Source organism: Erythrolamprus reginae, chromosome 2 (assembly GCF_031021105.1).
Source record: "Erythrolamprus reginae isolate rEryReg1 chromosome 2, rEryReg1.hap1, whole genome shotgun sequence".
NCBI classification, from domain to species: Eukaryota; Metazoa; Chordata; class Lepidosauria; order Squamata; family Dipsadidae; genus Erythrolamprus; species Erythrolamprus reginae.
The window spans coordinates 218,058,886-218,073,830 of NC_091951.1; the positions used below are offsets into that span (position 1 = coordinate 218,058,886).

The window sequence follows — 14,945 nt, forward strand, 5'->3', positions numbered from 1 at the left end:
AGAAAGTAACCTCACAAAGATAATATGGGAACTAAGGAGGAAAGGTATACAGAGAATAGAACAGTTATATGAAAGGGATGGAAGAATTAATAGAAATGAAATAGAGAGGTGCCTGGGACAACAAAACTGGTTACAAATCAATGCGATAAACACATATTTAAGTAAAAGGGAAAATAAAGAAATATTTATGAGACAAGAAATAAATTTAGAAAAGATACTAAGGGATAAGTGTAAGAATATAAAAGCACAAACAGGTAATATATATAGAGAATTATTACAAGCGGAAGAACAAGTAGTAAAAGGACTGACGAGATATTGGCAGGACAAATTAGAAATTGATGAATGGGATACGGAAGGTATAATTGAAAATATTAAAAAAATTAAAAACACAAGAATAAGAGAGATGAGAAGAAAAATACTACATAAATGGTATTATACACCAGTACAATTAGCACGTTTTCAAACAACGAAGAAAGGAAATTGTTGGCATGGGTGCAAGGAAAAAGGAGTATTTATGCATATGTTTTGGGAATGTAATAAAGTTCAAAAATTCTGGAAACAAATACAAATGGAAGTGAATAAAATTACGAATGGTAATTGGAAAATAACTAAGGAGGCAGCATTATTGATAAAAAATAGTGAGGTAAAAGAATACGAAGAAATCAAAATTGCAGCGATAGAAAATGCCCAGGCAACTATAGTGCTTGGGTGGAAAGATGACAATAAATGGACAATAAAAAATTGGTGCAAATACATGGCGGATCACATTCACTATGAAATTATGGAAATTAGACTACATAATTATAATGAAGGAAAATTAGCAGCAACAATGAGGCGGTGGGAGAAGGTTAAAAATTATATATTAACAACATCAGTAAGCGATGCAAATGTTAGAAATAAAATTCAATCACTCTATAAAGAATGAACAATGTAACCCAGAGACAAAGCAAATGAAGGATACAAAATGGATTCTTCCCTGGTGAAGGGTTTTTTTTTCTGTATGGTGATGGTACACTTTATGCTTTCTGTTTTGTTTTTTGTAAAATTCTAAAAAAAATCAATAAAAAATTATATATATATTTTTTAAAAAGGCAGGACGTTGCAGCATATAATCTTTGGGCAATACTTAGATCATGTTTAAGGTGTATTAGTTCTAAGCTTTCTAGGCCCAGGATTGAAAATCTAGTCTCATAGGGTATTCTGTTTCGAGTGGAGGAGTGAAGGGCTCTTCTGGTGAAGTATCTTTGAACATTTGAACACACTCTAAAGTGTGCAATAGGGTTGATATTCCTGGAGGCGTCGGCAATATGGTAAATGATTTAGCTTTACTAGATAAATGGTCAAAGCAATGGAAACTGCAGTTTAATGTTTCCAAATGTAAAATAATGCACTTGGGGAAAAGGAATCCTCAATCTGACTATTGTATTGGCAGTTCTGTGTTAGCAAATACTTCAAAAGAAAAGGATTTAGGCGTAGTGATTTCTGACAGTCTCAAAATGGGTGAACAGTGCAGTCAGGCAGTAGGGAAAGCAAGTAGGATGCTTGGCTGCATAGCTAGAGGTATAACAAGCAGGAAGAGGGAGATTATGATCCCGCTATATAGAATGCTGGTGAGACCACATTTGGAATACTGTGTTCAGTTCTGGAGACCTCACCTACAAAAAGATATTGACAAAATTGAACGGGTCCAAAGACGGGCTACAAGAATGGTGGAAGGTCTTAAGTATAAAACGTATCAGGAAAGACTTAATGAACTCAATCTGTATAGTCTGGAGGACAGAAGGAAAAGGGGGGACATGATCGAAACATTTAAATATATTAAAGGGTTAAATAAGGTCCAGGAGGGAAGTGTTTTTTAATAGGAAAGTGAACACAAGAACAAGGGGACACAATCTGAGGTTAGTTGGGGGAAAGATCAAAAGCAACATGAGAAAATATTATTTTACTGAAAGAGTAGTAGATCCTTGGAACAAACTTCCAGCAGACGTGGTAGATAAATCCACAGTAACTGAATTTAAACATGCCTGGGATAAACATATATCCATCCTAAGATAAAATACAGAAAATAGTATAAGGGCAGACTAGATGGACCATGGGGTCTTTTTCTGCCGTCAGACTTCTATGTTTCTATGTTTCTATTTTCAAGGGTGTTAATGTCTGAGATGCGATATGGGTTCCAAACAGATGGATGAAAATCTTAAAGGGGAAAACAATTCAAGAAGCGTGGGAAGCTCTGAAAAATGTGATCATAAAAGCTCAGTCCAGCACAATACCACTGGGGGGAAAAAAACAACCAAGAAATTCAAGTAGAAACCAGCATGGCTGGACAAAAGATCTCTCTGCCAGATTGAAAGACAGACAGGACAAATACAAAAAATGAAGAGGGATATAATAATTAAGGCAGATAGGCAGAACATGAAAACATGAAGTCAGGAAAGCAAAGGTTCATAATGAACAAAGACTTGCAACAAAAGTCAAAGATAATTTTAAAATGTTTTTTTCAACATATTAATAATAAGGAAAAAAGTCAAGGAAACAATAGGTCCATTAAAGAAAGAAGATGGCAAGGAAGTAACAGGCAGTAGGGAGAAAGCAGGGCTGCTTAACCCATTCTTTGCACCAGTCTTCATGCAAAAAGAAATTATAGCCCAACATACCAAAAAGACTAAAGGAAAAACTAGAAATAAAAATTAAAATAAGCAGGAAATGGCAAGAAAACACCTATATGACCTTGACAAATATAAACCACCGGGATCTTACAGATTACATCCCAGAATTCTGAAGGAGCAGGCAGATGTATGTCAGAACCATTGTGCCGTATCTTTCAAAAATCCTGGAGCACCGGAGAAGTACCTGAGGATTGGAAAAGGACTGATATAGTTCATATCTTCAAAAAAGGGGGGGAAATTGACCCAGGAAACTACAGACCAATTAGTCTAATATCAATACCTGGGAAGATACTGGAAAAGATAATAAAAAAACATCTGAGAACAACTAGAAGCAAATAAATTTATAATTGGTAGCCAGCACAGGCTTGTTAAAAACAGATCATGCCAAACCAAACCTATTTCATTCTTTGACAAAGTCACTAAATTAGACGACCAGTGAAATGCTGTGGACATAGTATACAGTGGTCCCCCGATTATCGCGAGGGTTCCGTTCCAAGACCCCTCGCGATAATCGATATCTCGCGATGTAGCGGCGCGGAAGTAAAAACACCATCTGCGCATGCGCGTCCTGTTTTCCATGGCCGCGCATGCGCAGATGGTGGGGCGACGGCAGTTCAGAGGCTGGCAATGGTTATTTTTCATGCCGGCCACCCCCCCCAGCGCCTCCGGGCTCCTTGCCGCTACCCCTGCCCGCCCGCCCGATTCGCCCCTCTCACCGGCTTTCTTGGGGCACGAGTCCTTCTGTCACTTCTGATTTTCAAGTCCAATTTGAACCTGGTTTCTTTGCCCTCTCAAGTTGCTAGCTCTCAGTGAGAACACTTCTGTCACTTCTGATTTTCAAGTCCAATTTGAACCTGGTTTCTTTGCCCTCTCAAGTTGCTAGCTCTCAGTGAGAACACTTTCCACACTTCTGATTTTCAAGTCCAATTTGAACCTGGTTTCTTTGCCCTCTCAAGTTGCTAGCTCTCAGTGAGAACACTTTCCACACTTCTGATTTTCAAGTCCAATTTGAACCTGGTTTCTTTGCCCTCTCAAGTTGCTAGCTCTCAGTGAGAACACTTTCCACACTTCTGATTTTCAAGTCCAATTTGAACCTGGTTTTTTTGCCCTCTCAAGTTGCTAGCTCTCAGTGAGAACACTTCTGATTTTCAAATCCAATTTGAACCTGGTTTTTTTGCCCTCTCAAATTGCTAGCTCTCAGTGAGAACACTTTCCACACTTCTGATTTTCAAGTCCAATTTGAACCTGGTTTCTTTGCCCTCTCAAGTTGCTAGCTCTCAGTGAGAACACTTCTGTCACTTCTGATTTTCAAGTCCAATTTGAACCTGGTTTTTTTGCCCTCTCAAGTTGCTAGCTCTCAGTGAGAACACTTTCCACACTTCTGATTTTCAAGTCCAATTTGAACCTGGTTTTTTTGCCCTCATGTCCTCCTTCCATCCCTCCCTCCCTCCTTCCTTCCTTTCGTAAAAAGCACTTAAACAATGACAGAATAAAAACCCCCAGCCCTCACCTGTGTTTGAATTTCAATCACTCAGTCATTCATTCATTCTTCTGTATGCCACTCAGTCCCAACACTTTCAACCCACAAATTAAAATTTCCCATCCCCTTAATGTACTGTACTGTACCTCTACCTGTACCTGTACTGTACACATTGAATAACACACTTAGTCATCCTGATAGAAACAATAACAATATTTATTTATTTTTAAATTTTTTGGGGGGGGGTTAGCATAACTAGGATAAATCGGGATCTTCTTCTATCACCATGTCTACAATGGACGCTGCAGGTGATGGTGTGGCAGACCTCTTGGTTTTCGTGACAAACATAGTTATGGGCAGTTGTTGGCGCGTTTTCTTTTGCTTGGCTAACATGGCTCTGTATGGTGCAATGGTGTTGTCAAGGGAGGCCTTAAAGTGTATAGAGCGAGTCATGTTGGGATCCCAAAGTTCCGCCATGCGTTGCAGATGTGCAGCAGTTCTGTTCATTTCTGCAAGCCGCTCAAGCGTTAGGCCAACATCTTCTTCTTCCTCAGCTTCTTCAGCTTCCACTTCCTCCTCCTCTTCTTCACTCGCTGACTTGGTCAGCTCCTCCAGATCTCTGTCTGTCAGCGGTAGGCCATGCTCATCAAGCAAACCATTGACTTCCTCTGGTGTCATGTCAACGAAGCCTTCTCCACCCAGTGCCTGTGCCAGCTTCACAGAGTTCTGGACTGCAGCATCTTGAATTTCTTCGGGAGCAAATCCCTTGTAATCATGCACCACTTCTGGCCACAATTTCCTCCAGCAGGCATTCATTGTCTGTGACTTCATATCCATTAAGGCACTCTGAATGTTCTTCAGACAAGATGCAATTGTGTACTGACGCCAGTAGGCCTTCAATGTGAAGTTTTCATCAGCATCCATTGCTTCCACGATGCTTCCAAGAGAATTGCGCGTGTACAGTGCCTTAAATGCGTGGATAATACCTTGATCCATCGACTGGATAAGCGATGTGGTGTTTGGTGGCAAGAATTCGACTTCCACCCCATCATGTTCATGTGCCAGGTCATCATGGCCTCTAGCATTGTCCATTAGGAGAAGCACTTTGAAATTGAGTCCTTTGGCAGCCAAATAATCCTTCACCTGTGGGATGAAGCACTGATGAAACCAGTCCCGCGTGAGGGGTTTTGTAATCCATGCTTTAGGATTATGCATCCAGTACACTGGCAATGCATTCTTATTTCTGTTCTTGAGGGCTCTTGGACTTCGTGACTTATAAATTAGCCCTGGCTTCAGCAAAAAGCCTGCTGCATTCCCACACATGATCAAAGTCACTCTATCTTTCATGGCCTTAAAGCCAGGGGCTTTGGCTTCATCTTGCATCAAGAAAGTCCGTGAAGGCATCCTCTTCCAGAACAGGCCTGTTTCGTCCATGTTGAACACCTGTTCTGGAAGGTAGCCCCCTTCTGCAATTAGATCTTTAAACGTGCGCTGGACAAAGTTTTCGGCTGCACCTGTATCTGCTGAGGCAGCTTCTCCATGCAATGACACACTCTTCAGGCCATAGCGCCGTTGAAATTTGTAAAACCACCCTTTGCTTGATGTGAATGTGGCTGGGGCTGAAGAAGCAGAAGATGTTGATGGCTGGGGGTCTTCAGAGTCACCAGCCCCTTCATCTACAGAGAATGACAGGAAAGGGAGAGAGAAGTGACTTGAATGAAAGCATACAGTCCTTCCATCCCTCCCTCCCTCCATCCCTCCCTCCTTCCATCCCTCCCTCCCTCCTTCCCTCCTTCCTTCCCTCCCTCCCTCCTTCCTTCCCTCCCTCCTTCCCTCCTTCCTTAAAAAGCACTTAAATAATGACAGAATAAAAAACCCCAGCCCTCACCTGGGTTTCCCTCATCTGCATCGCCTCCTTCTGTGTCTGCAAGACGGTTGTACAGTTGCTGCGCCTTGGTTCGTATAGTGTTCGTATCCAAAGCAATGCTCTTTTTGCGGCAGTCTTGTACCCACACAGACAAAGCAGCTTCCATCTTCATAAGGCGTTTGTTTCTAGGCGTCACCATTCTTTTTGCAGCCTTGTTGAATGTTATCAGAGAAGTTTGCCTTATCTTCTTCTCGTCTTTCCGGATGTATCGCACAGTCGATTCGTTGATCCCATAATGCCGACCAACATCTACATTAGAACGTCCCGCTTTCAGCATGTCCAAAAGTTCAATTTTCTCCTTGATTGTCAGCATCTGCCTGCTCTTTTTAGCGTCGCCGCCTCCACTCCGTGTGCAACGTTTAGGTGCCATCTTCCAAGAAGTCTTCACAAACAGATCCAAGACACAGCTCCAAGAAACAGATCCAAGACACAGATCCAAGACACAGCTCCAAGAAACAGCTCCAAGAAACAGATCCAAGACACAGATCCAAGACACAGCTCCAAGACACAGCTCCAAGACTCCAAGAAACGGCTCCAAAAGTTGCAAAAGTTGCAAACCAAAGCACGCTGAGCAAACAACGCTGATTGACTGAAATTTTGCTGTAGGGCAAACTTACTGCAATGGCAAAGCTGATTGGCCGAGATTTCGGCCAACCAGCAATGGTAGACGTCAATTTGGTGACGCGTGACGTCATCGGGCGGGAAAAAACCGCGCACGTATTTTTAATTTATTTTCCCCCCGAAAAATCGCGATATAGCATTTCGCGAAGATCGAGATGGTATCATTTGCTGAAAAATCGCGATATAGCGATTCACAATGATCGGGATCGCGAAACTCGGGGGATCACTGTACTTAGATTTCAACAAGGCATTTGACAAAGTAGACCACAACCTACTTCTTGATAAGCTAGAAAAATGTGGGATAGACAACATCACCATCAGATGGATTTGTAAGTGGCAGACAAACCATACTCAAAAAGTAGTCCTTAATTGTACTACATCAACATGGAGAGAAGGAAGCAGTTGGGATACCACAAGACTCCATCTTACACCCAGTACTCTTCAATATATTCATAAATGACTTAGACAAACTCAAGATCCAAAAAGTTCTTGAGAAACCTGAACAATGGACTCTAGCCAACAAAAGGAACTTTAATGTGGAGAAAAGCAAGGTTTTACATTTAGTGAGGAAAAATCAAAGTATAAGTACAGATTAGGTGAGTAACTATGAGAGGGACCTTGGAATCCTAGTGGATGATCTTTTGAATATGAGATAAAAAGTTACTACAATTCAGGGTTGTATAAAGAGACACAGAATCAAAATCACGTATAACACCTAGTAAGACTACACCTGGAAGACTGCAACCAATTTTGGTCACCATAATACAAAAAAGATATTGAGACTTTGGAAAAAATTCAAAGAGCAACTAAGATGATCAAAGACTTGGAAACAAAAAGATATGAAGAAGGACTGCAGGATTTGGGTTTGGCTAGTCTAAAGAAAAGAAAAATTGGGGTGACATGATTAGCAGTATTCCAGTATTTGAAGGGCTGCCACAAAGAAGAGGGCTTAAATTTATTTTTTAAAGCACCGGAAGGCAGGACAAGAAGCAATGGTTGGAAACTAATCAAAGAGAGAAGCAACTTGGAATTAAGGAGAAACTTCCTAACAGTACGGACAATTAGTCAGTGGAACTGTTTACCTTCAGAAATTGTGAGTGTTCCATCACTGGATATTTTTAAGAAGAGATTAGACAGTTACTTATCAGAAATGGTATAGATTCTCCTGCTTAGGCAGGGGAATGGTCTAGAAGACCCCCAAGATCCCTTCCAGCTTATTCTATTCCATTTCATTTTATCCTATTTCTATTCTATTCTATATAGCCAAGACCTGGTAATCTTGGACCCATGTCTGAGACCCTTGCACTTAAGATCCCTGAGCTGTGTATTGGTAATTTTCCTGCATTTTAAGCACATCAAGAATCTACATGGTTTTATGACAGAAAAAGTCCACCTCAATTTCTTCATTACCTAGCCCTCTAGAGTTGGTTATGCAAGAACATGCAAGCAACAGATCCTCAGTAATGGACCCAAGGACCTGACAAAATTCCTCCCTCCTCTCCACCAGAAAAAAAACAACTACTGAAATGACCTACCTGGAAGTACTGCACAGCAGATGATTCTTCGGTGCGCTCACTGAACACTGACTGCTCCATGTTGTGATCTCGACAATTTTTCAAAATATTATAAAATGAGCAGAAGTCTAAAGATAAAGCCAAAAATGCTTTTCAGACTTCAAATGACATTGTTCCAATTGCATCCAAAAAGGGTACAAACAATTTGGTTGGAGATGTAATCCAATACCTGGAGGTACTTTATTATGGGAACATTTGCCCAGGATTTTTCTCTAGGTACATTTAATCAGGTTATGTGATACAGATAGTCCTCAATTTACAACAATTTGTTTAGTGACCATTCAAAGTTACAACGGCACTGAAAAATGTGACATGACTGTTTTTCATAGTTACAACTTTTGCAGCATCCATAGTTCCATGTGATCAGAATTCAGGATGCTTGCCAATTGGTCCTTTGCTGTGTTCCCAGGGTCATGCGATCATCTTTTGCAACCTTCTGACATACAAAATCAGTGATTCACTAATTTATCAACTGCAGTGATTCACTTAACCACTGTGGCAAGAAAAGTTGTAAAAATAGGGCAAAATTCACATTAATGTCTCACTTAAGAGAAATTTTAGGCTCAATTATGGTCCTATGTTGAGGACTACTTATTTCTAAGACTAAATCATTTTATTTATTACTAAATTTATGCCTTCCTTTTTTTATTTACTCAAGGCAGTTAGAACATTTCAAATAAAATACTAAATTTAAATAGGCGTTGATTGCTTACCTGAACGCCTCTTCTCGTACGGTGAGCGGGTACAGCAGTCACATGGGTTGCTCATGTCCAATCCGGTGGAACTGAGCCTAGTATTAAAAAAGCTTGCTGGATCCGCCCCTTCCCCAGAATTCGCGAATCCGTAGACTAGGCTCAGATGTGAAGCTCTTTAGTGTTCAACTCTCATTGTTAGAGGAAAGAAAGGTTATAGAAGGTAAAGAAGACACATACAAGGGCGGGAAGTGACTGCTGTACCCGCTCACTGTACGAGAAGAGGCGTTCAGGTAAGCAATCAACGCCTATTCTCCGTACTGAAGGAGCGGGTCCAGCAGTCACATGGGACATACCCAATAGATTGGTCCCTAGGGTGGGATTAGATTGCTATCGTGAGAGATAACGGATTGGAGTACCCTTCTGCCGAAGGCAGCATCCGCTGAGGCGTAAGAATCAATCTTGTAGTGCCTGATAAAGGAATTTGGCGAGGCCCAAGTGGCTGCTTTGCAGACCTCCTCCAACGGAGCTTGAGTCGCCCAAGCGGCCGAAGTGGCTGCGCTCCTGGTGGAATGCGCTGTGATGTTGTTTGGAACTGAGAGGGAGGCCGACTCGTAGGCCTTAGAGATAGTCCCTCTGATCCAACGGCCTATCACTGTTGAGGACACTTTGGCACCCATGACTCTGGGGTGATAGGCTACAAAAAGTGCTTCCGACCTCCGAAAAGGTCCTGTGCGTTGGATATAGATCCTCAGCGCTCTAGTGAGGTCCAGGGTGTGCCATCTAATTGCCAGAGGATGGTCCCGTTGGAGACAGAAGGAAGGTAAGACAATATCTTGGATTCTGTGGAACATGGAACTGACCTTAGGTAAGAAGGTGGGGTCCAGTCGTAAGACTACCTTGTCCTGATGGAATTGGCAGAGGTCCTGCCTGATTGAGAGGGCTGCCAACTCCGAAATGCGTCGGGCAGAGGTAATAGCCACCAGGAATGCTACCTTAAAGGATAGGTACCTGAGGGACGCAGATTTTAGGGGTTCGTAGGGAGCCTGCGTGAGGGAATGGAGAACCCGTGGCAAATCCCAGGAAGGATATCTGTGGACCTTAGAAGGTCTGAGGTTGGCTATACCCTTGAGGAATTCCTGAACTTCTGGGAAGGAACGGAGAGGCTGTCTGCGAGGCCCTGCTAGAACAGAGGAAATGGCCGCCAGATGACGACGGAGAGTACTGGTGGAAAGGCCTTGATGGAAACCTTGCATAAGGAAGGATATGATCCTGTGTATGGGAATGCACAGGGGGAAAAGACCTTCCTGTAGGCACCACTGGTGAAACTTGGACCATGTATGGTCGTAGATTCGATTGGTCGAACCTCTTCTGGCCTTTAAGATGACCTCCACTGTGTCGGGGTCGTGTCCACGTAGTTCTAAGTCTCTCCTGATAACAGCCAGGCGGTGAGGTGGAACCACTCCGGGTCTGGATGGAATGAGGCCCCCTGCCGCAGCATATCCCCCGAAACGGGGAGTCGCCAGGGGTCCTGAATGGACAGCTGTTGGAGATCCGCGAACCAGGGCCGGCGGGGCCAATGAGGGGCGATTAGGATTACTCGGGCCCTCTCGATGAGGACCTTGTGAATCACATCCGGTAGAATTGGAATTGGGGGGAATGCGTACAGGAGTCCTGGAGGCCAGGGGCTCCTGAGGGCATTGGTTGCTTCTGCTCCCGGGGATGGGAACCTGGAGAAGAATCGAGGGAGTTGGGCATTCGCTTCGGTCGCAAAGAGATCCAGCACTGGTAGGCCGAACCTGAGGCTGATTTGATGGAACAGTTCTTGATGGAGATTCCACTCTCCTGGGTCTATCGTTGCTCGAGAGAGCCAATCCGCCTGGACGTTGAGGCTCCCCGAGATGTGATCGGCTAAGAGCGACTGAAGATGTTTTTCCGCCCAAAGGCCTAACTTGAGGGCCTCCCTCATGAGAGCCTTGGATCTCGTGCCCCCCTGCCTGCAGATGTGGCTCTTTGTGGCTATGTTGTCGGTGAGAATGAGAACATGCCGGTTGGGGATGCGAGGCTTGAACTGTTTTAGAGCCAGGGATACGGCTCTTAACTCTAACCAATTGATTGGCCTGGATGCTTCCTCCGGTGACCACGTGCCCTGGGCTATCATCCCCTGGGCATGGGCGCCCCATCCTGATAGGCTGGCATCTGTGGTGATGACGAATTGATCCGGGCACCTGAAAGGAGATCCTTTGTCCATGGCCGGAGACATCCACCACTTGAGAGATCTGCGAACCATCGATGGAATGGCAATGCGACGACTTGAGTTGCTGAGCCCCGATCTCTGAAAGGGTAATAGGAGCCACTGTAGTTCCCTGGCGTGGAGACGAGCCCAGGGAATGATGCCTATGCACGACACCATTTTACCCAAAAGGGAGGACAAGGTGACTATGGGAACTGATTGCAGGGGTAAAATGCGAGAAATCAACTCCCCTATATTATGTTTCCTCTCAGGGGAGAGGAAAACTAGGGAGGATTCTGAATTAATGATAGATCCCAGATGCAATATGGAAGTAGAAGGCTGGAGGTGGCTTTTGTCAAAATTAATGGAAAAGCCATGGGACTGTAAAACTGACATGGTGATAGAAAGGTTTACCTTTACTTCCTCTAGGGAATTTCCATGAACTAAAATGTCATCTAAATAACATAAAATGTGGATGGGCTTGGCCCGGATATAGGCCGCCAAGGACCCCAAAAGCTTTGAGAAGACTCTAGGGGCCGAGGAAAGACCAAATGGCATAGCCCTATACTGGAAATGTCTGCCCTGGAAGGAGAAGCGTAAAAATTTTCTGTGGCATTTGGCAATGGGAATATGGAGGTAGGCCTCAGTGAGGTCTAGGGAAGCCATGAAGTCCCCCGGATGAATAGCAGCTAAAATAGATGAAAGGGAATGCATCTTGAACTTTCTATATTTGATGAATAAATTCAGCCTTTTGAGGTCCAAGATAGCTCTCCAACCTCCGGAGGTCTTAGGGACCATAAAGAGGATGGAGTAAAAACCCCCGCCTCTCTGACCGGAGGGGACCGGCTGTATGGCTCTGATGGATAATAAATGGGAGATGGCTTCCTCCATACGGCTACGAGCAGAGGGAGTTCTGGGAGAGGGACAGGAAATAAAACGTTTAGGGGGAGAAGAAATAAACTCTAAAAGGAGACCGTTTTGAACTGTATCAATAACCCAGGGGTCCTTGGAAGATTGGCGCCAGCTAGAAGAGAAATAAGCCAGGCGCCCCCCTATGGGGACCGAAGGGGAATTACCATCTAGGCTTTTTTGAAGCCCTGTTAGAGGACGCTCCTCTCTGGAAGCGGTATCCTTTACCCCTGGAGCTCCTACCTTGGGAACGAAAACGAGGGGAATACTGACCTGGATTCCTCTGGTAGGTGGGCGCCTGATCTTGTTGGCGCCCCGGGCGACGAAAGGACTGCGTTTTGGTGGTCTTTTTGGTAGTCGGGCCCAATACTTTTTTCTTGTCCGTGGTTTCAGTTAGGAGTGGATCTAGGAGATCTCCAAATAAGAGATCGCGTTTTAATGGACCTAAAGCTAACTGCCACTTCTGACGTACTCCTGCCTGCCAGGGGCGAAGCCACAGGAGTCTTCTGGCCGTTGTGGAGGCCGCAATGGACTTGGCTGCGAATCTGGTAGATTGCAGTGTGGCATCAGCCACGTATTGGGCGGCCGCAAATATCTTGTTGAAGTCCTGTTGACCTCTTAAGTCATCGAGAGGAATATGTTGTTGAAGTTGACGAAGCCATAGGAGCATGGCTCTAGAAAAAAAGGAAGCAGATGCGGAGCTTTTGATAGCCCAGGAATCTCCGGTGAACCCTCTCTTGAGCATCTGTTCAATCCGCTTGTCCTCTGGGCGGAGAACCTCTTCTGCTTCGCCTGGAACTGCAGCCGCAGAGTGTAGGGTTTTGACCGGTTCATCAGGTTTAGGGCAGGATAAGAGATCCTCATAAGAAGGGGATAATTTATACAATCTTTTGTCTTTGGTGGTGGGGTTAAGCCCCGATGCTGGAAACTCCCACTGCTTAAGCAAAGCATCTTTAAACAATTTTGGCATAGGGATTACCTCATTATCCTCCTGTTCCTCTGTGAAGTAGGGTAAGTGTTCCTCCGGAGGATCAGTGGATGTAGTGGCCTGCTTCTCTTGCGCCGCTAGCCCTGTGGAAACTCTAGCCTTGAGAAGGAGAGATTTGAACAATTGAGAGGGAAAAATGGTAACTGGAGAGGGGACCTTGATTTGGGATTCCTCATCCTCCGAGAGGCCTTGACACGGATCCTCCTCCTCTTCCATATCCTGATCATATTCATCCTGAGAAGAATCTGATTCTTCCTGAATAGGAGCTCTGACCGCTGGAGGAGAATTCAAGGAACGGAGGGGGCGCAGAGGAGGAGGAGGGCACATTGATGGCAGAGAGTTTGGCATCAATGGCCTTGGACAACACAGAGAAAATAGATTGGAAATCAGGAGGGAGGCTAGAAATATCAGAAGGAGTGGCAGAAGAATCTCTGATGGCCTGAGAAGTTCCTGGCTGGGAAGAATCTTCAACGATATCTGGTTCCTCTGGACCTAAGCCCCATAAGTTAGGTTGGGGTCTGTCTAGGTTTGGCTCATCCAGAGATAACACAGTGACACCAGAAAGAGGCAGGTTAGGAGCCTCTGGGGGGTCAAGACTGCTGAGCACTTGGGCCTGCACTTTCAAGCGTTTTGCTGATTTATCATGGATTTTTTGTAGGGCTTGGTCCCTTCTCTTCTCAGCCTTGGTGGTTCTGGTCAAGGGACGGGCTTTTGAAGAAGAGGGGGCCGAGGCCTGGGGGATACTGGTTATCTCATCACCTGTAGGCCTGGCCTCTCTGGGACCCTGAATGGTGCCTCTCTTGGGAAAGGAAGCCATAGTCTGACAAACTACAGAAGACAAGGCTTGAGCCAAAAGAAATCTGAATTAGGGGGGGAGAAGAATTCCAAGCTTTCCCAAGAGGAATGGGATTCTGCTCCTAGGCCTCGGAGCTGCTGCGACTTGAAGGCAATCTGGGCAAACCCAGAGTTCGTGTCCCCAAATACAGCGTGGCCAGCCTCCCTAAACTTCAATTAAAGTAACCAAGGCACCCTGGTTGGAGGACTGGCCGGTGGAGAATTAAGCCTGAGCGTCTCAAAGCCCACTCCAGGATCCAGGCGGCGGACTGAAGCACCAACGGCCGGCAGGAGGCCAACACGAGGTACTAAATTACAGGGCGTGAAGGCCTTCGCGCCAAAAACGAAACCGTTCCGAAAAGTTTTTAAAAGAAACGGTCGACTAAGTCCGGGAGACTGAGAGGGAAGCGTCTCACACCGCGGGAGGTAAAGCCCCTTAAAAGTAATAAATATAATAAATAGACTTGCCTAGTGACCTCCAGGCCGAAGGATTGCTGAATAATCCAAAACGGCAGCAGGAATAGCCAGCGGCAAGAGAAGCCGCGGGAGGCTAAACCGCTACTTCTCCCCTAAGAGAAAAGCCGAGCCGCAAATGGCTGGCGCTAAGTAGGCAAAGTCCCGAAATTCAAAGGAAGGATTTCTTACTGTTTTGAAGGATAGAACGAAGGGAAGGTGTTAGTGATGAACGAGCTATTCACAAATGTTCCGCTGGATGCGAGAACTGAGCGAATTCTGGGGAAGGGGCGGATCCAGCAAGCTTTTTTAATACTAGGCTCAGTTCCACCGGATTGGACATGAGCAACCCATGTGACTGCTGGACCCGCTCCTTCAGTACGGAGAATGTAGCATTCAGATCAACAGATTAAAAATCAGTTAATGTGGAAATGATATGTTCTCCATTTCACAAAATTCTAGGGAGAGCATCCATGGTAAGAGACAAGAGATGAGACAAACAAACCACTATCCACAGGGCATCTTTTTCAAAAAGTCCTCTCTTGCTGATTTTCATTAACAGACA

At 44.7% G+C, this 14,945-nt stretch overlaps 3 protein-coding genes across 5 annotated transcripts in view; 1 reads left to right on the plus strand and 2 right to left on the minus strand.

Annotated features, from left to right (window-relative positions):
- YIPF2 (Yip1 domain family member 2) overlaps nt 1–14,945 on the plus strand; it is a 365,318-nt gene that overhangs the window by 76,638 nt on the left and 273,735 nt on the right. The gene's annotated exons all lie outside the window — the stretch shown is intronic.
- The window catches only part of CARM1 (coactivator associated arginine methyltransferase 1), a 121,400-nt gene that overhangs the window by 61,233 nt on the left and 45,222 nt on the right, over nt 1–14,945 (minus strand). For all 3 annotated transcript variants that reach the window (XM_070741857.1, XM_070741855.1, XM_070741856.1), the window contains one exon: nt 8,233–8,339. In XM_070741857.1, coding sequence (XP_070597958.1) covers nt 8,233–8,339 — 107 coding nt within the window. The remainder of the gene's footprint in view (nt 1–8,232; nt 8,340–14,945) is intronic.
- LOC139161976 (tigger transposable element-derived protein 1-like) lies at nt 4,348–6,687 on the minus strand. The gene is made up of 2 exons (XM_070741858.1): nt 6,038–6,687; nt 4,348–5,825 (listed from the first exon to the last, which is right to left on the minus strand). The coding sequence occupies exons 1-2, from the start codon at nt 6,444–6,446 to the stop codon at nt 4,405–4,407; spliced, it is 1,830 nt and encodes a 609-aa protein (XP_070597959.1). The 5' UTR covers nt 6,447–6,687; the 3' UTR covers nt 4,348–4,404.